Consider the following 22321-nt stretch of genomic DNA (forward strand, 5'->3'; position numbering starts at 1 on the left):
CCTCATGAGGCTTGTGGTATGGCTAGGAAACCATATATTAATGAAAATTTTATGTAAATATATACACAAATATATATGTTTTGAAAAAAAATGTATTATTAAGATGAAGAAGTACAGAATCATTTTCATATGTTATACCTGTCAACCCATTCTGAGTTGGGCTACCCTCAAACCATGTCAAAAAGAAAACTGCAACCAATAGAGGCTCTCTACACATTATGAAAAAGAAAACAAAAAACAAAAAATGAACAAAAAAAAAAAACAGAGAGAAGACGAATAGCAAAGAGAGTTTGTTGGAGAAATACATTTGTCCCAATCTTGATGTTCGAAGATCCATCCTTGAATAAAGTTACTCAATCAGAAGGCATTACTTAGACCTTGATCACTTTGCCCTTCATAGAATTACTTTTGAGCACTAAATAAAAACATCACAGAACTGCTTTCATGCTCAAAAGTTATACTCTAAACTTTTGTGAAACTTTGCATCAAGATACAAGGATGTGAAATCCATATCTGCATTTCCCACTTCACCATTCAGTGTCTCCTGTACAAAGCAAAGAAAAAAGAAATTCTTTACCAGAACTGAGAGCAAGAAAATTCCAGAATTTAGTGCAAAGAAAGTTTCCCCTTATAAAAACTTGCAATTCTTATCATTTCTAATATTTAGAGATATATAATGTACCACATTTCTCTTTTTGTTCAGTCTCCAAAGAAATAAAACTGACAAAGTAACAAAACTCATGAAATCAAATGTATTACATTTTTCCTCTTTTCTGTGGCCTCATTTTCTATTCTTATTTTATTAAGCATATATGTTAGTGTAAATCATTTCAATTCTTTTTTGTAATAAAAATAATTTTTTGAATAAGCTCAAAAATTAAATTCCTCTTTGTAGGTCTTATCAGCATAATAATTTTGAATTTTTATAATCATGGCGATTGCTCATGTATAATCCTCCAAAGGCTAGGATGCCGTTTTTTTTTGTTGTTTTTTTTTTTTTTTGAGCACGTTTCTTTTTTTAATGAAATATTCCAAACAAATGAAAAAGGGAGGCATTGGAAGCATAAAAACTGACATTCCAATGGTATCCAATTTTCATAAATTCTAATATAATACTTCAACAAGGTTCAGTATTAAATCTAAAGAAATTTTTCTAAAATGCATCAATTCTGATTTCACATGTGCTCCTAAATTATTTTCCACTTTTGGGAAATTTGAGATTTGTGACAAGTCTGAAATCATAAAGATTTAGTGCTAATATGCAGGAAAACCAACTCACTCATGTTATACCGATCACACGGCAAGTGGGAAAGGGAAATAATTTAAAATAATTTTTGTCTCTGATAACGTGCACTTTCAAATTTTAAGTCACCATTTTTATTTGGGACAATTCCCACTAGAAATTATAAAGCATCAGAGGGTTTCATGTTGCTAACTGAAATAGATACAAAATTGTTATATTTATATCTCATTAAAAAATAAAACTTTTAACCAATGAACTAGATTAAATCATGTGCTCACAGAATCAATCATTCTCCCTCATGCATGCTTTAAATTGGCAATATTGTATTGTCCTTTTGGAGGCTATTAAGAGACCTTCCGTAAGAAAATAAATCAGGGAAGACTCACAAATTAATGAAATGAAAGGGTCAATAAAAGGGATAGTGGCATTCTGTTTAATATTTGTATCTGGCATTTCATAAGAGAATTACAAAAAATAAATGTTTAGTTGATCTTACAAAATGATTCTGATTACTATGTAAACCATTCCAATATCTATAACAAAAATTTCTGGAATTATAATTAACAATCCCCTCTTCTAAATATACATACACCATCATTACCATCACCATCACCTATCACAAGTTTGCATTAACAAATTAATGGTTTAAATATGGCCTTTAAAAACATATATTATGTTTAAGTGATAGTTACTTGAGAATAAAGGTGGAAACATTTACAACATTCCAAGCCACTAAGAACAACCTTTATGCTTGCATTAAGTGTTGCATTCTTTTCCAAAATGTTTCATGGCCGTCGGTTCCAGAGTACCCTGATATACTTTCTTTAGTGCAAGTGGGCACAAGTGGAACTCAGAGGGAAGATAACAGACTGGAGAGAGTTAAAGAAAGCATCACAGAGGAGATAATGCTTAAACTTGGATGTGACATGAAAAGACAAATTAGCTAACTTAACAAGGAGAGGATGAGCATGATTGGTCCTGGAGAGCACACATGTCAAGGCACAGAGGCATAAGGAAACGTGAGAGGCTATTTCTGAGGAGCCAGAGTCTTTCCTTCTGTCCTCTCTGAGAGGCCATTATTTCCACCTGTGTCCTAAGTCACAGATCAAAGAAACCTTCAGAGATGCTGTCTTTCTTCTATAGCTTTATCTACACTTCAGTCTAGCTTCTCCTCCCACGAGTTGGAGAACAAGCAAATAATTCTGCACAATGTGGAATGTCAAGAGATCAGCTTTGAAGTCAGGCAGCAGTAGATCACAATAAGCTTTAGACACCAATCAAAGGAGTTAGATTTTTATTCTGTAAGTAATAGGAGCCATTCAGCCATGTAGAAAAAATTATTCTAGTAGCAAAATCCAGAATGAATTGGGGAGGAGAGAACTATTAGAAGCAAATGATTAAGTTTGTGAATGAAGGAAGAAACAATGGCCATAAAGAAAGATGAAAGGAGACAGAAGGAGAAGACAAGTTTCAAGTTCATTAGAAAATTCAATCAGGAGTCCATTACCTTATCCACTTATCACCAAAATTTGCAAAAGGTTATCATTCTTTCTCTAATACCCCAAATAATTGTGTAGATTTTTAGTAAGAAAAAAAAAAGGAAGGAAATTGCCATGTTCCCAAATGTAAATGATAAAGCTGATTATGTTATAGAGTCTTTACTATGGTAAGCAAAAATAAATTTAAAAATAAGACACTTTTCACACTATTTTAAAATGATTTGTACTCAATATACCACTTGGAACCTGGAGTTAATTTTCAGGGCTAAATTATTTATACCAACAGGAGAATTAAAAAGTAAGCTATGACTAAAATGTGATTTTAATATAACAGATAAGACTCTGCAGTAGAATAACAAGATGTAGCAACTACAAAACCAAATGATCGGTCCTTATTATTAATACCATGACTTTGACCATATTAGTCTCAATCAGTCCTTAATATACACAGAAAGTTTTTCTCCAAATTGGATATTTTGGTTTAAGTTTGCCTTAACTTTCCACACTGAACAAATTTCATGAATGAGTTACAACATATGCAGTCATCACTTGTGATGTATATCTATTATTTTGTCTGCCCAGCACCTTCCATCCATCTTTGGAAAATGACCCTCGCCCCTCACGTCACCCCCACCTTTAACCACTTCTATCCATATGGTCACTATGCAGGGCACCATGCTTGTTCAAACGTTTAGTGGGAAGCCCAACTAAACCCAGGTCCCAGGTATCCTCTGTGTCAATGACCTTTCTTGCCACTTTACTTTAGCATCCACTCTCTGAAGACCACACTCTAGTTTGGAATCACCACTAAAGAAGGGCTATAATTCTGCTACAACATGTCATCTAACCACACCCATGAAGCCTGTCTCTTCTCTTACTTCCATTTCATCTGTTCAGTTTCTTTCAAATCTCCAGGCCCTTACCCTCTCCTCCCAGATTATTATGTTCCTCAACTCCTTTTCATGAACAGACAGAACCCATGTTAATCAAATCAGTAACTCTTTTATTAGAACCCTCCATTTATTTTCTATCCTTTGTTTTCAATACAGCAAGCCTGAGCAGTCTCCACTCAGATGAATCACTCTCAAATTCTGCTCCAGGTGACTGAGTCTCATAGAGAAAACTATTCAAAAATTTAGACTGGTGTCATTCAGATTCATAGGGTCTAACCCCAACATTCCTCAGTGATAATCAGTAACTCTTTCATTTGTCCCTAATCTGTTCACTTACACACTCACTTAGGTTACTGTTCCAAACCTTGACCACTTTCTTAAACCCCTTGTATCATCTAATTTCTCCATCTTTATCTTTACCTCCTCCTCTTCATAGTGAAAAAGAGATCACCATAAGGAAGCACACACCTTTCTACTCTTCCACTTCGATCTTACCTATTAGAGAACCAATCTTTATCTCACTTATGACTATTTCTGACCTTTCTAAGGCCACTACTTCTATGTGTGTCCTATGTCACACACCTAAGGAACCTTCAGAAATGCTGCCTTTCTTCTATATTTTCACCTGACTTTTATCAGCTCTTCTTCCCACAACAACAAGCAGATCAATCGATCTCACTTTGCAAATGAAACCATCACCACCAAAAAAAACAAAAACAAAAAACTACTTTCGGTCCTTCCCTCATGTTTAGCTACTTCCCATTTCCTTCTTTCATTTCCTCACAAACTTTTGAAACTATATACAGGTATAATAAATATAAAATGAGAACATTTTATATATTTATATGCTAGAACCAGATGGCAATAGTTTGAGGAGTAAGTAGAGATTAAACAGAATATATATATGTTTCTAATCAAATTTCCAGACTTGTCTTTTTGATTCACTATCTAGAATAGGCCTGTGTGTAATAGGTAATCAATGAATATTTGTTGGATAATTATCACCCACCTCTGACCAAAATCAACTAGGCCAGAGACGAAAATCTAAGCCAAATTGGGTTCACTTCACTTTCTTCCCTGAGACTTGAAACTTGGGATCTAGAGTGTCAAGCCAGTTTTTCCATGTGGATATAAAATGATCTTCACCATAAATGGTGAATAAAGATGTGATAGAGAAGTCAAGATGAAGAATACCCTGACAAAATTCAAGCTCCTGGTTCCATTTATCACAATATTAAAATGAATTCTATCTTTAGTCTCTGCGAAATAACTCAATATCCTTTTAGTAAATTATCTTTTTATCTTAAACAAATTTAGTCTCTTTTTCTGTTGCTTACTCCCAAGAAATTCCTTACTAATATAGGCTCAAAATAAACATCCTAAAGTCAAATCCGATTTATTTATGATACTATACTAGGTACTGTTTATAGGGTAAGGGCGATTTTCACATCTTCTGTAGATAAGACTACGTATACATTCATTTTATCTCTATGGCCATTTTTTTTAATGAAATTCAGCATTAATTTTACCTCATGCTAATTTCCCTTAGACCATAGCAAAGTAAGGCATTAAACAGAGAATAGTTGAAGAAATTAGCTACAACAGTGTGTAACAAATTATGGCTGAACAGCCAACTGAAATGCATTTTAATTTGGCATTTAGAAATAACAAAACTTTACCCTGCAGAACAGAAATTGAATAATTATCAACATTGTATTTCATAGGTACTTACCGAACAAACGCTGATGAAACAGAAATTTGCCAGCTATTAGTCCTGTGAGAATGGCAAGTAGCCACAGAAGCACCTTCAGAAGCCTCCAGCCAACTCCTCTAGGGTATTTATTTGTTACAAATGAAAAACAGTTTCCAACAACAATAACATTGGCTTCTGTTTGGCTATGAGAAACTGGGTCCTCCGCAAATATTAAGAAATTAAAGAAGATGACCAAATAAGCCACAATCATGCGAGACCAGGGATGCTGGAAATAATAACGAAAGTCTTTACCCATCCTTCAATACTTCAATTCCGTAGTTTACCTGTAAAAGAAAAGAAATATAGGGTTAGAGCAGAAAAACAAACAATCTCTCTCTTCTTGTTACCTGTTCAGATGTATAATGGCTCAATAAGAAGTATTTGGAAAAGACGGTACCTGTTCCTACTTATGACACCAAGACAAGCCTGAGATTGAGGAAAGTAAATATTGTCCCTTCTCCATTATCTAATCATACCTATGATGATAGGGGAATTAGGAAAGAAGAATAAAAGAGTAGAAGGAAAGGATGGGATAGGAGAGGGAAGAACATTGTCCAAAATTTGGATGACTGAGACAACATGTAGAGGTCATCCCAAGAGGAAAGGCAGACCATGAAAGATAAAGAAAGAAACAGAAAAAAAAACAACACAATATTTTTCCTCTCTTAAATTATTTTTATGTAACAAACATTAATACAAACTCATTTAGAAATTAAAGCAAAGCAGAAGTAAAGTGAGCACATTATTAAAAAATAAACATCTTCCTCTGCCCAAAATCCTCTCTCCAGAATTAATATCCATTAATAATTCGGTGGATATACTTTCAGATCTTTTTCTAAACATTGACAAATGTATGAACGTGTATAGACTTTTATAAAATATGTTCACAATCTAGTTGTCAAATAATTTCAACACAGAATAAGTTTTACGAAATAGCTAAATTTATGGCAGAATAGTTGCACCTTGGAAGGACTGGGCAACTCTGCTTGTGGAAAGTGAGGAAAAAGGGGAAGATGTCACATAAGATGAGACACCCAAATTTGAGACTGGAAAATTAGTAGGATTATTTTCCCCAAGTGACAAAGGCAAGGTTGTTCAATCTAGGCACATGCAAAAGCACAGAGGCATCGAAAAATAGGTGACATGCCTACAGTGCTGGGTCAAAAACCTAGATGTGCATTGGGAGAACAGAAGTTTTCTTAAACTGCTCGTTTCCAGACCCCGCCTCCAAAGTCTCGCTCAGCTCCTCTCTCCCCTCTTTGAGAGCCAGAGTGCACATTAACAACACAAACCTTGCTAGGTCCATCAGAACTGTGACTGGGTGATTAAGTTCGATTCTGGGGTTCAGTACTGGCGAGCCCATAAGCAATATATTTTTTCCTTCCAAAAATTAAACTGATTAAATCTAGGATAAAAATGATAATAAAGGCAAAATTTGACCACAATCTGCCAATTTTTTCTTCTTCTTTCTCAATTTTTTTAGAGCTGAGAGAGAAAAGAAGGACCCTTACAAAGCCAACAGCATTTGACATCCAGGCTCTATACTAGATGTCTGCACACATCATTATTTCATTTTTGTCAGCACAACCCTCTGAAATACTGTTGTCACTTCATTTACAGGCAAGGAACTGATGCTCACGCAGATTATGTAACTTGCCCAAAGCCACCCAGCAGTAGAGCTCTGATTTGAGTCTCTGAAGTCTGACCCAAGTCCTGATCTCTATCCCCTGCAGGCAGCCATATTAGCTCTAGGCATTTTCCCTGCCTGAGAGGGCAGACCCAGGGCCCAACCCCAGAGATGTCATCCTTGAATGCCTTGTGGAAATACATTCTTCTCTAAAGATGATTATATTAACTCTGTATACTTCTATAGCACAGGAAAAAACATATAAGCCATATATATGGCTAAAAGTACAAAGATCAAGCCACGAGCCTGAAGTAACTCTAACTCGGTGAAGGATCTGAGAGTGGGCTCGAAGGACCCCAAATCCCAATCCAATATTCTAGGCTGATGACTGTCAATTAAAGCCACAATCTAAGTTAATGAAGACTTGTCTTAAGCATTTTAGAAAAGCAATGTAAACACAAAAAAGCATTGACAATAAAATTCAGTAAAACAGTCACTGTGACTTGGATTAACCATTGAAATAATCTCAAGTCCCTTGTGATCTTTGTGAATACTTTGAAATATGTTAACAGGGGCTGCAGCTCAAACACTTAGTAATGGTGATTTTTACAAGTTTCTTTTCTTTTTTTAATGTGCATTTTGTCACTCAGTACAGCAGCAGGGACTTGTGTGTTTCTCACACCAAAAAGAGCAGAGAAAACAATAAAGAACAAAAATGGATGCCATGCATATTTATGGCATTCAATACATAAGGATGCCAGAATGGGTCAATCGTCAACTGAATTTCATGCAACACCTTTGGAAATGTCCAAAGACCACCACAACAAGAGAATTACACAGAAATCATCACAAAGCCAATGAGTCTTGAGCAGAGTGGTTCCTATATGCCATCAGAACTGGACAGGGGTATCATTTAAGAAGTTGCTTAACAGGTTTCTATGTTGCTTCTCTTTCTCGTGAGGAATTCTGATGTAGTTGGAACAACACCTTCCCTGCCCCACCTACAATCAAGGCAGCAGAATTTAGAACATTGAATACATTATGACCTTGATTCTTTTTTTAATAAATGCTTTGTAGAGGGCTGGCATACTCTTAATTTATTGTTTTTAACTTCAGAATCTTGCTTCATGAGCTAAGTAATGTCTTCATGCTAAAACTGATTTAGAACATTCGAAAAAAAAAATGTAGGTGATAGCTATTCTTCTCCAGTATGTATATTGTTTCAAGAGAGAGAACTATAGTAGTGAGCAATGGTCCTAAAGTAGTACAGATTTTAATTCCTACCATATTGCTAGTATCACTTCCATGTTACAGGGAAGACGAAGGCTCAGAGCAGCTGCTGACTGTTTAAGTCACATATCCAGGAAGTGGAAGAATCAGCATTTAAATCTAAATCCATTTCTAGCCCTGATTTTTCTAATAGACTTCAAAGCTGGAAGTGCTTCTTCCAATAAGGTATTTTTCATTATGTTTACAGTATATTCTTAATTTCCACTAACAGAATCAGTGACTTAGATATTAGCCAAATGAACAAGACCCTGTTATTGATAGTTTGTTTTATTTTTTTTTTATGCTAAACACAGATGATATTTATTCTTGCCTTGTACTCTAAAGCTGAAGTGATGTCTTCTGGGAATTCTAAATTTCAAAACCTACAAAATAACTTGAATAAAACCTCTGCTGATCCTTACTTCTGAATTTAATATACAGGGTTGCTAAAAGTTTGCCTAGGTATCTTGGACCTGTTTTCTAGTTCCTCAGGTACCAAATAACCAGAGCACCAAAACTGTTTTCACTTCTATAGCTCACATAAATCTTTATGATCAATATGATTATCTGGTGACTCTAATGTTAACAAGCCAAGATTGAGGTTGTTCAAACTGACTATGCTACACAGTGTACATAGTCAGCAAACCTTTTTAATTTTTTTAAATTCAACTCTACGACCATGGATAAGCTTTTATCTTAATGAAATGTGCTTTTATCCTGGCTCTTAGCATATCATAGTAAGGTGATCTATTTATGTGTTTGTCTTCCTAACTAGATTATAAGGTCCTCAGGGAGGGGACTTTTACTTCCAGTGCATAGCGCAGTGCCAATCATAGTGGGCTATCAACAAACACCTCCCGGATGAGCAGAGTGAATGCTCCAAAAAAGAAGCCTTGTCATTGCTTAGGAGGGATGAGAAGAAGGCAGAACAACCTGCCATCAGCTTCCATTAATGGAAGAGAAGAGCAGGGGAGTCCAAAGACCGCAAGGATAACTGGGCCAGTCACAACACTGATGTATCCCCACCCAACATCATCTCATTTCAGCACTAGGCTCTGTATTAACACTACTACTAAGGCTAACACGTATTGAGTACTTACCGTATACCAGCGACTGTGCTAATGAGCTTTATAAACATCTCATATAAATTTCATAGCAGCCCAATGAAGAATATACTCTTGTTTCACCAATGCTGAAACTGAGACTTAGAGTTTAGTATCTCATACCGAAGAACAAAATGAATCTATTCTGGAGCTGAAATTCAAATCTGGGCCACCTGGCTTCAACACTCAACGCTATGGCCTTCTCCACACCAGGACATCAATTCTAAAATCTTGCCCTTTACGTGCTGGTTAAGAAGTTCCTAATAACAAAGCCATCTGATATAAGATTCACAGTACTTATAGGATGAAAGGGTCTACTTTCCTATTCAAAATGACTGTGGTAGAGTTGATCTGATCATCCTTTGGCAATGAATCACTGATGTTCATTCTGTGATTTTCCAGTGATGCTTATGGAAAACACTGAATCTCTGAAAACTAGACTAATCCACATTGTTTAATTCCCTTTTGTAAGTAATGACATCATTAGGTAGATGCAACTATCAATATCCTGGAAGCCTCTGCTTTTTTCATGTAATACCAGCGATGAAGATATTGGTAACTACAGGCTGAAACATTACATACTACCTGATAATTCACAGGCTTTCGGTCATGGTTTTCAACTCTAGAGTTGTAATATTTACACTTGATATTAGAAATGCCGCACATTTTATTATAAGCCAGTATTTCACCTGGCACTGAAAGGTAAAAATAAAGAGGAATTCAAAGGAAAAATGGAAGAGAAGGAAAGGCACTCCGGTTGGGAAGATACTTTGAACAAGGCACAGACAAGAGTGTCTGAGATGGGTATAGAGGTGTATCAGCAATTCTGGGTAACTGGAACACAGAGCACTTGTGGGTATCTTGTGAGAGTTCAAAAAATTTGAGGCCATGACCATACAAAAATGTTGTTTTGCATTTTACTGAGAAGAGAATAGGGAATCAAAAGTTTCAGAGCAGAAGGGCGATACAATTGATTAGAACAGGGTTTTGAAAAGATTTCTCTGTCAACTTGTGGGTATCTTGTGAGAGTTCAAAAAATTTGAGGCCATGACCATACAAAAATGTTGTTTTGCATTTTACTGAGAAGAGAATAGGGAATCAAAAGTTTCAGAGCAGAAGGGCGATACAATTGATTAGAACAGGGTTTTGAAAAGATTTCTCTGTCAACTTGGTAAATAATCAATGGTGTGAAGCATGATGTAATGGAGAGACTAGTTTAGAGGCAAGTCCAACAGTTTAAGTAAAAGATAATCAGGTACCAAACCAGGGCACTATCAATGTCCTAATAATTGTAATACTTTATTTGACTGAACCAGACTACCCAGCCTTCCTTCCTTATTAGGGTCTTTACAAATAAATAAAAACACTCAAGGACTTGGGAGTGTGAATTTCATTTTTCTCAACAGGGACACTGGCTCAGGCAAGTCTGTACATAATGACAAGTAGGATCAAGATGGAGTATATCGCTTACATTAAAAAAAATTTAATGATGTTATTGAAAAGTCCCTGATGAACTAATAAAATGTGCTATACAAAAGACATGATTACTAGTCAAGTAAACTGCCCCAAAGCACGGCTCTGCTAATGCAAGTCTTAGCATCTAGTAATATCTGACCAGGTAACAACAAAAGAGCATTATCACTATCGAGCTCTATTATAGGATTAAAAAAAAAAAATCTCTCCAAATTTCTTGAAGCTCCTTGGTATTTATATCTGAAAATTCACCTGTGGCCCCTCTTATATCTTATTAAAGGACTGCATTCTGTGCCTGGACTCTGCCAAGAGTATGAACACTATCTCAGCACCTTGAATCCAATTTCTTAAAAAATAACTTTTAAAAATACCTCCTGTACTTTAATTTTTGTGATATGCACTTTGTGATTCATACGTTTGTTTTAGACAGTTCTTGGCTATATTAGTTCAAGACAAAGTTTAAGGCTATTTTCTTCGATTACTTAGTTGTACTATTATACTAATATACGTGAAATTCTTTATAGTTAACAGAACACATTTTACCATAATTTCATTTAATCCCTAGGATATAATCACTTTTAAAATTATATGTCAAAAAGGGAGACAGAACTTTAAATTATTTAATATTTTTTCTTAAAAGATAAACAATAGTAAAATATATTTATATCACACTCTACCTTAGTGTTTTTAATGGGCAACATCACACCATTAGTGTGACATTATAATGATTCAAAGGTATCAGGGCATTTTCTTTCCAGAAGGCAGTGGTAGGAAAAATATGGTCCAGTTCTACCTGACTCTACTACTTACTAGCTCTGTGACCTTGGAAAAATTTCTAACTTTTCTGTGATTCTATTTCTTCACAGTACAATCCCCATGAAAGTACTTTCCTCATAGGCTTGCAGAGAAGACTAAAGCAGATTTCATTTGTAAAGTGCCTGGTCAATTCCAGGTACATCCTACCTAAAGACCATTGTTAAAATACAAATGACTCTTGGTCACTCCATGAAAAATGAGCATGAAAATAATATCAACTATATATTAGATTCACTAAGAGATTGTATATGCTACTCTCACATACAATTCAAGGATTTTAATATAACAACTCTTTAAAGAAAGGATGAATATTATCCTTATTTGAAACTGAGGCTCACAAAGCTTAAGCTACCTGTCCAAACCACATATAGAAAGTGGTGAAGTCAAGATCCGTTAATTCCACAATAACATTCATCATTTGTTTGTTCAATATTTACCAATTGTCTTTTTGTTCCGGCCACTGGTCTATGTGTGAGGGTTACTAACAATCATGCCCCTGTTGCCTCGCATCTTATAGTCTCATTGTAGGAAACAGACATTAAACAAAGAAAAATTAAATATATTTTAGAAAGTTATAAGTTGATGGAGAAAATTAAAGCAGGATAAAGTTAATAGGGAGTATTAGGAGTGAGGGAAGTTGAAGGTCTCATTATAAGGTGACATTTGAACAGAGATGTGAAAGAATGGAGGGAGGCAAGCAGATATCTGGGGAAAGAGTGATCCAGACAGTGGGAATGGAAAATGGCAAAAGCTTGTGCTGAGTGCATGATTAGTGCATTTAAGGAACAACAAGGGACAATGTGACCAGAAAGGGTGTGAGCGCAGGGGAGTATGAAAGGAGATGAGGCCTGGGAGGCAGCATATGATCATGATCAGGACTGGAGGCCACATTATGCAGGTGGGCCCTGTGTGATATGGGAAGCAGGAGAGTGACACAATCTGACTTACATGTCAGAAGGTATAGATAGCATAATAATAATTAACATTGTGAGTGCTTTTTATGTTTTGGGCTCCTGGTAAGCACTTTTCATGCTTTATCTCAATTAGATCTTATACCAACCCTTTGAATTTACCAGTGAAGAAAGAGAGATTGAGAAAGGTTATAATCTGCCCAAGGTCATACAGCTACCAAATCGCATAAACAGGCAGAAATACCAAAGTCAATACTCTTAATTACGATTGTGCTCCCAACACTGAGAAGTATAGTTCCATTAGGAAAAAAGCAGGAGTACTAGGAAATAGTAAGTGCTAAGTAATGACTTGCACCTCATAGGCACTCAATGAATATTTGCTGATGGATGAATAAATGAAAAACTAAATGTATGGGTGATGGTTGGATAACAGACCAACTTTGGGTAAGAAAAAAAACACTGAAGATTCCATTCCAGAGAGAATAAACTCTAGATAATGGGATACTCAATTTTTAAAAGGAGAAATGGCAGAAAGGGGGAAACCACATATACATTTGCCTGAACCAGCCCTGAGGTAAAGAGAAATCTTAGTGCATTATCTTCAATTGTTAGATGAAAAGGCAGGTATGAAAAGATGACACAGAGCATTTTGCATAATACAAGTACTTAATACAGGTTTTAAAAATACAAATTTCAATTATAACAGAAGTGGAAACTTCTTACTTCCGGTCCAATACAAGAGACCTCACAGCCTTTTAAATAAAAAGCAACCTTTTAAGTCAATCAATGAAACCATAAGTGTCTTCCCGTAGGTAACAGGAGGGTATTTGTGGTACCTTAGCTAATTTGGAAGATCACATTCATAAATCACTTCCTAGACTTTTCTTCACATTGCTTCAACCTTTAAATGATTTTCTTCCCTTGTTCTTATCCTGCATCCTTGGGATAACAAAGCACTAAACTAATGCAAGTTTTTGAAGCCGAGAATCTGAAAGCAAAGTAGACCTGGGTTCTCCTCTAACCAAGACATTGCCAACTCTTCATTAAAATGGCAAAATATTTTTGAGACTTTTCATATTATAAGGTTGAAAAATAATCATCAGTTTTGAATTCAAGACCTCCTTTTCAGTGACATATGTTTTTGATAATCTAAACACCAAAGAAAGTAACAGTTAATAAAAATAAAGTTCAGTCATATCTTAAACTATTTTTTAAATGATTGACAGTTAAAGAAGCAAATTACAAAAACAGACAAGTACTGGTTTCTGATCACAAGGGTCAGTCAGATGGAGGTGGGATGGGGGTAGGGAGTAAATATCTGAGTCAAAATCCATAATTACCTTTATGGGTTAGAAAGTGCATGGCAAAAATTCAATGTTACAATAAAAAAAAATACCTTTTACAGGGATTCTACTACTCTTTATATTCAATAAATTGGAAGAAATTTTTTCTAAAGACAAAACGAAACCTTGAAATCTTCCTAAAAGTCCTTTATATATTTCAAACAATATATCATTTAGAATTAGGAGGAATACCTTTATGTAACACACTTTCACTAAAAAAAAAAAAAATCTTTTTGTTCATGAGACTTTATCTATACATAAGTACTAAAATAAACATGCAATGTTTACTACCATTCTCTCTCTCTCTCTCTCTCTCTCTCTCTCTCACACACACACACACACACACACACACACACACACACTGTTTATTGTTCACAGCTAGTAGAATGAACAATGGCAGCCAAAGTGTTATCACATGGGTCAAACACACTTGTGGGCCTGTGGTATTTTCGAAAACAGGTATCAACAATAGCCTTATTTAGTTATGATGAAGTTAGTAAACACCCAAACACTTAAATATTGTTTTGCTTTTAAAGAGAACACCCGTGAACTGCAACCTGTTAATTTAATTAACAGACGATAGATAGGGCTTCTATTCAATTCCTACACCAGGAATCAGTGAAGCGAGGAAAGTTCAAGGTCTGCTCTGGAGACATCCCTTACCCCCTTGGAGCCAGGACTTTGAGGGTTCCTCACCAAGAGCCTTCCCTCTAGGAGTCTCCTCTGCCCTCTCCCTGAAGGGCTGGTGCGTCTGCCCCCTCCTAGACACTTTATCCTGCCTAGTTGCTTGCCATCCTCGGGAAGGGAGGAGAGGCGCCGGGGATTCGGGGTCGGGGCGCCTGGCCGCTTCCGCATTCGCGGGCAGGGCTGAGCAAGCAGCCGGGCTGCGGGCAGCAGGCGGGGAGGGCTCCGCTGCGGCTGGACCGCGCGGCGGGGGAGGCGCGCCTAGCGCGGGGCCGCGTACTCACCCGATGGGGCCGCGCGGGCTCGGGGCGTCTGCACACTGGGGACACGGCGTTGCACAGCCGTCCGCCGCGCGGGCGGCCTCACTGGGCAGAGCGGCGAGACAGGCCGGCGATTCTCTGTAGCCGCTGCTGTCACCGAGCTAAAAATACCTGCACGGCCCACACCCGCCGCCGCCTACGCCGGGCGCCCTCCGCAAAGTCCGCCGGCCGCGGGCCGGGCAGTGGGAGTGCAAGGGCAACGGCGCCGCACAGGTGACGGACGTGGCTCCAGCTGTGCGGCAGCCTCCGCAGCTGGAGGCATGGCCTCCCGCCGCCCCCGCCCTCCCGCTCCCTCCCCTCCCGCCTGCGCCGCGGGCAGACTCCAACCCGCGGGCCGCGCGCGCCACGGCGGAGCCTGCCCGGACCTGGCCAGCTTCTGCAGAGCTCGCGAATGCGGGCTGGGGACGCCCTAGCAGCCAGGCAGGGCCGGGGGCGGCAGGCTTTAGCCTAGCGTGTCCGCAGCGGTCCCTTCTTCTTGGGGGGAGTCGACAGACTTCTAAAACCCACCATGCTGCAGGGAACCAATGAGGTTCCTAGGTGGAATGTCCTCAGAGAGCTGCAAACTTTCTAATGCAGCCTCTGGTCACAGAGCATCCTTTCTGCTTTAGTCTATTAGTAGTATGGAGGTGAGGAAACTGAGAGAGAGAGCCTGAGCGGAGTATGAGAAGTCTTATACTTACTTTCCAGCCTATCTGGTATGACATACTCATGCAAATATATTCACACATATACACACATATTTATAAATACACACATTCATATACACTTAGAAAATAACATATATATATATACATATACACACATATAACTACACATATGAGAAGCACACATACACATACACAGTTTTTAACCTTTCTGCATCCTGAAGCTCTCAGGAGCCTATCATCCTGTAGTGCTTAAATGATTCATCTGTAGCTTGGGAGAGGAAGACACTCTGACTGCATTTGGCCAATTCCTTTATTCTTGATGTAATCTTTTTTCCACCATATATATATGTGTGTGTGTGGCCTTTATTTCCTTCCACACCCAATAGCAACTGCTACCTCATTTTATCGATTGCTTATAATGTATTAAAAGCTGCTATCCAGCATACTGATATTCCATGATAATAGAAGTGATTACTAGTTTGTATAACAAATGGGAAAGGGGATAATTCTTATACGTCTACAATAGCAAACTTATAAGGAGAGAACTAGCCCTTTTGCTGTACTGGCGGCATGATTCAGAAATGGGTTGACTAGCAAGAGAGAGAGCTGAGGTGTTAGCAGATTTTACATGGGTTAGAGAGAGCCATTACTAAGTTTTGCAGTGTAGATAATCGACACACGGATAGTTGGGAGTTCACTGTCATACTTCTCACAAGTTTAACATCTTTTCCTGCTTCTAAGAATGATCACATACATCTATTTTGTAGTCATAGTTTGTGGATCTAATAGAACTCTTAGCTTAGTAAGATGCTCTTTGGTGAGGCTTTCACAAGTTTTCTCAGAGCCATTGCCTATGCTAGCACTTGGTACATTTAACTATGATACTTATTATATTTTGCTGCATCTTTTTCTTCCCTATTAAGCTATAAACTCTTTGAGGGCAGAAACTAAATCTTTCTCACCATGGCATCCTCAACACATAATGTAGTGAGTTATAATAACGGCTCAATAAACAGTAGATTAATCCCGGAGATTAATAATTGAATTCTTCTGTGCTTTTATAATTATGATTAGGACTATTGTACAAAGAATTACTGTTTAACATGGGTTTCATGTGCTATATTTTCCTTGTATCTCCATTTAAAACAAGGAGTCTTCAATCAATTGAAACTCGAATTAAAGCTTCATAAATAATGCAGCGTGATACTGAGGTCTGGGCTTCAAACAGAAAGCACTACTCCTATCATGGAAAGGTAGTCTGTAAAACATTGAATTTCAAAGGCTAGTGGGGTAAAAATCATTGAGCAGCTTCTCCTCTGTCTACTTGAGAAACAGAACTCTCTCCATCCAGTCCATTATCAGTTGGATTACATGGGCGTCTACTAGAATGAACACAGCTAATCAAAACCAAAATGTCTAGCTTCAGTTACATGGAGTTCATTACCATTCCTTTAGATCCCTGTCTTAATACCGTCTTGCTTCCTTTTATAATAATTTTAAGAATAAGCTCAACCAATGCTCACTATTTTCTCTTGAGTGCTCTCAGGGTTTAAGGAAGATAGTTCTCCAGAACTATTTCAATGCAAAATATTGAAATGGGCAAGGTTTTCTTCAATATCAGTATTCCTTTTATACCACTGACCAAGAAGCTTGTGCCCTTTGCTTCAAGAGCCACCCAGGATCTCCATTTTAGCCCTATCTAAAGATCAGACAGGGGAACAGTTTCTATACTCTATCTTTGTCATGATAGCATGTAGTGATAAAAGCTCAACTTATTGAAGGCTTATTGTGTACCAGGCTCATTAAATGCATTGAAACATTTAATCTCTGCTATAGACCCATGAAATAGCTTCTATTAGTATCATTTACATATTTACCTTTGAGGAAAGAGACACACAGAGACTGAGGAGTTTAGGCAATATCTCAGACGAGCCAGAGTGATAGAGCGAGGATCCGAAGCCAGATAATGTGGCGCTCCAGCCCACGTATTAACCCCTTACCTTATACTTCTTCTCAATGTACCAGGAAAGAGATGTGGGTTTTATAGTTAGGAGACCCGGAATAGGGAACATTGGTATGAATTTTGGTTCCACCACTTAGGAGATACAGCTCTAAGCAAATTGCTTCTATAAAATTACAATAAGAATCCCTATATCTGCTTTTCTTCATCATTGAATTTATGAGATGTTAGACTTAGGGTTCCAAAGAAGGTCATTCATCCTGTTTAAGGACAGATTCTACTCAGGTTTTGGCTACTGTTCTCCCTATCCTCCAGTCTCTTTCCATATCACTCACTACCATGCAGACCTGTTAGTAGTTTTAAATGCCCTAATATGTGTCAGGCACCTATGCAGTATCAGATACATAAGTGGTGCTCAATAAAGGCCATTCTTTCTTCCCATCAAAACTTACTATTCTATAGAGACTGTCTTTAAGACAAAAATCTCTTGATCCAGTACACAAATGGTGATTACTTACTCACTTAACCATTTCTCCAGTGTTGGCCAGCAGTGTTTAAAAATGGAAGCGATAGAAGCTCTAGAAAGAAATCAGGATGGCAGAGCTTCAGATCTTCCACTCACCCCATTCTTATTTTAACCTAAACAGTTCCATTTATTTTCTACATAGTAATTCAGCAAATTGGCCACAATTTTAGAGTGTCAGGACAATCATAGAAATAGTTTAAGTAGGAAACTCTCAAATCACACTATCCAAACATATACCTACTCCATCTCCACATAGTCAACCCTGTAGATAGGCTTAAAATGTGTCTTGTTTACATGTAATTTCTTTGTAAAATTTGAGTACAAAAATGAGAAGTAACTACATGAGGTGATCTTTATTGTTCATCTCATTTATCTCAGTAGGTTGAAATATATTGTATTTAAAAAAAAGACAAACTTAATATGCATTTCAAAAATTGCTAAAAATTTGTATTGTGACTAAAATGTAACCCCTCCAAATGACCCTTTTTAAGCAAAAGGAAACTATAGCTGGAAGCATCAATAATCTCTATCAAGTCAATCAGTAAACACTTTTTTATCAGTGATTTGATGGATTACAAGCAAAACTATCTTTAACTTCCAATCACTTATTAAGATGATGCTAATTAATTGTGCACCCTAAATATAAATGGCATTATATCCTTATTGCCAAAGAGGTAAGAATAGAAATTTGAACAAAGTCCATAATTTTCTTCTGGTATTTAAAGGCCAGTGACTCTCCTGGCCAGGATTTTCCTCAACAGTCCTAATTGCAAATGTCCAGTCTTATTGGACCCCGTGGACATTGATATATTTGAGGTCACATGGCCTGAATTTTGCTTGGGAAAGATGATCATCGCATGTCTACTGCTTGGAATGCTATAACATGTGGCCTGGAATTCTGGTTCGGCCAAAATGTACTAATGTAATATTAAGAAAATTACTTAACCTCACTGTACAGTACTAGTACCTATCTCAGGGGCTGTACAGGGACTAAATAATGTGTGTTATATTCTTAACATTTGGTCTGGTACATATTAAGTTCTCCATAAATGCACTTTTCATTATTATTATCATTCATCTCATCCTTGTCCTGCTTATATTCTGCACGTACCAGAGTTTCTTTAACCAAAGGACTGATTCACCTAGCCTTCAGCCTACAATTGGCTGGGCAAAGGAATTTTTCCGTACAGTTTTTAAAGTGAAGGAGTCATGCAAACGGAGGGTGAGGTAGCATTCTTAGGAGTAGATCTGTCATTTGCTTGATGGCAGCATCAGCCCTGACTCACATGGACCTGTCCCGAAGAATCTACATAAATGCAACTGTTCTGTCAGAGTCGTTCCTCTTGTGATGACAGAGAGGGACAATTTTTTCACTGTCCACTCCCTTCAGTTTCTTTCACTGCCTTTTCTTGCCTTCTGCTCTGCCCCACATCCACTCTTACATATACAGAGGCCCTAAGAACTGACCAGTGCCTCACTTCCAGGGAGCAGTGTTTAATAGAGATTGGCGATGACGTCATCCCCAGGATGGTTTTAAATAGCAGATTTGCTTCTGGGCAGCTTCGACCTGACCTTCTCTTTCTTTTTATTTGGTGTCTAAAACAAATAATCTTCCTCTTTCTGTTTCCAACAGACTCACTTGGACAAGGTTTGATAGACCTAGCCCAAGGCGGGGGTGGGAGAGGCTAGATTTGGGAGAAGACAAAAATATACTGGCTTTCAAGAGACTTAATTTCACATAAAGTACCAAATACACCACCCAATCAATAAATATATCCAAAGCAACTAGTCCAGCAAAGCACTACAAAATGCTGAGGTTTCAAAGATAAATACAGCGTGTCTGTTTCCTCAGGAAACTCACAATCTAAATGAGCAGACAAGAGACAGCTTATAATAACCATAAATAATAATACAATTGACATATGATTGAGGCCAAATGCATTTTACTGACCATAAGGGCTACGGAAGTTTGAAATGGAGAAATAAAATTGTCCTTAGGAATTGCTATAGGAGACAGATGAAAGAAGTAGCTTGAGGCAAATATTGAATGATAAGGAGAACTTAGATAAACAGAAAAAGAAGAAAAGAAGAAATTCTAGCCAAAGGGGCACAGCACAGAAACAGTGCTCATTACCCAGAAGGTTCTCAACAAATAGGACTGAAGCAGGGGCTAAAACAAGGATGAGATTAAGAAAGTGGGGAGGGGTGATAAAGGAAAGGAGCTAGGAGGAGCAAGAATGCTATAGTCCATTCACAGGCATGGATAGTAGGAGATAGTGAATAGTCATTTGGGGAAGTAGAGAAAACCAAGTTGTTGAGAATGGACTTCTCAGTTCCAGCTATTTTAGCAGTAAGGGAGTTGGAGCAAGGAAACAGGATAGAAAGGGTAACACGAAAAGTAAGAGAAATACTTTGTACCACAAATTTAAATAATAAGAAATGGAGATGATTTACTTCTGTATTTGGAGACAATGGTCATACTTTCATATAACCATGAAATGAAAAACAGGAAGCCTCACCCTTGACCCACGGACTGGAAGGACAGTTTTGCCCACTTCCCTCAAGGGGTAGGGGCGCAGTCCTCCCCACACCGCCTCCACGTCGCAGTTCACATAAAGAAATAAGGGACTTGGAATGCCTTTTTTTCAGTATCAGGGTCCCTTCCTTCATCACACTTGCTCAGCAAGGATGGCCCACTCCTCTGAGTTTTAGTATGTTGTTAAGAAAATGAATCTCACATAGAGCTTTAGCTTCTCATAGTGAGCACTTATATGTGTTGGGTATTATAATAATGAAATTCAAAATGTTGTAGACTAACTTATATATGGCACAACCAACATATCTTCCTAGCTATGAATCAGCAAACATTTCCTTTACTAACTATATTAGTTTCCTCAACTGCCACAACAAATTACCAATACGGTGGCTTCAAACTACAGAAAGTTGTTTTCTCATAGTTCTAGGAGCCAGAAGTCAAGGTACCATCAGGGCCACACTCCCTCTAAAGCCTCTAGGAGAAAATATTTCCTTGCCTCTTCAAGCTTCTAGTGGCTCCTGGTGTTCCTTGGCTTGTAGATACATCATTCCAATCTCTCTCTCCACCTTCACATCCTCTTCTGTCTGTGTTCAAATCTCCATGTTCTTTCTCTTACAAAGACACCAGCCTTTGGATTTAGGACATGCCCCAAATCCAGGATAATGTCATCTCAAGATCCTTAACTAATTACATCTACAAAGACCTTATTTCCAAATAAGATCACATTCTGAGGTCCTGGTGGATATGAATTTTGGGAGGACACTATACAGCCTATTGCAGTCATAAGTAAGCAAATGTTTCCCATCTACATGTCATAATTTGACTTATAGTACTGGGTTATTTTTCCAATATAGGGTAAAAATACATATGAGAAATTATTTACTTAAAGATAATTTTTTTGTAAATATCTCTCCAAATAATGTTATCAAAATCTCCCGCATTATGACGCTAGCATTGTTCACTACCAAGTTTTTGTTTTGTTTCCATTTGAAGAGATTTATTAAGCCTCTAAATGCTTAAGTGTTGTATGTTATTTAAGCTTCCATTCCAAAATATTAAACAGTCATTTTAATTTTTTTATTATTATTATTATTTATGCCTACAGCACCTGATCTTCCTAGGTGGTCTCCCATCCAAGTACTAACTGTTAAGGGTGGAAAATTTTCAAGTGAGCCAACTCTGGCTTCTGTAATCTGCTTGCTTATTTGATGTTAACCAGGGTGTGGTTCTAGGCTTTATAAACTGCTTCTTTTGGGAGCTTGGGGCTCATCTCTTTTAACCCTGAATGGTAGAGAGTCAGTCGCCAGCCCCTAATAAAGGCTGACAATTCATCTCAATTGTCTCCATGGGTCTTAGATTTGATCGAACCACAATACTAACCAGACCTGACCCTGCTTAGCTTCCGAGATCAGACATCGGGCTTGTTCATGGTGGCATAGCCATAGAGCATGGACCATGGCTCCACTGAGGAATGAAACAAGAACCTTATACATGTAAAGCAGACATGTTAACCACTACACTATGGAATCACATCCCAAAACAGTCATTTTTAGGAAACTCTTCTTTGTCAGATACTTCCAGGTTCTGGCAATATGGAGGTGAAAAAGACCAAGTTCATGCTCTCAGGTAGCTTGTTCTAGTGAGTGCACAGATGGTAAACACAAAATGCATAATGACATAATTTCAGATGGTGAGACATGCTAGTAAGAAAAGTAGGT

The 22321-nt window shown here is 37.7% G+C and overlaps 1 protein-coding gene across 4 annotated transcripts in view; it reads right to left on the reverse strand.

Moving 5' to 3' along the window:
• Positions 1-15183, reverse strand: part of TMEM117 (transmembrane protein 117) — a 375263-nt gene extending 360080 nt beyond the window's left edge. The window contains exons 1-2 of one of the 4 annotated variants that reach the window (XM_016146452.2): positions 14899-15183; positions 5368-5672 (exon numbers count right to left, since the gene is read on the reverse strand). In XM_016146452.2, the coding sequence (XP_016001938.1) occupies positions 5368-5644 (277 nt within the window). In that variant the 5' untranslated portion in view covers positions 5645-5672; positions 14899-15183. Of the gene's footprint in view, positions 1-5367; positions 5673-6680; positions 7185-14593; positions 14773-14898 lie in introns of those variants that run through there. The other 3 variants (XM_016146453.2, XM_016146456.2, XM_016146454.2) reach the window with 3 other exon arrangements.
• Between the last annotated feature and the right edge of the window lie 7138 nt (positions 15184-22321).

This window comes from Rousettus aegyptiacus, unplaced genomic scaffold (assembly GCF_014176215.1).
Source record: "Rousettus aegyptiacus isolate mRouAeg1 unplaced genomic scaffold, mRouAeg1.p scaffold_m13_p_2, whole genome shotgun sequence".
NCBI lineage: Eukaryota > Metazoa > Chordata > Mammalia > Chiroptera > Pteropodidae > Rousettus > Rousettus aegyptiacus.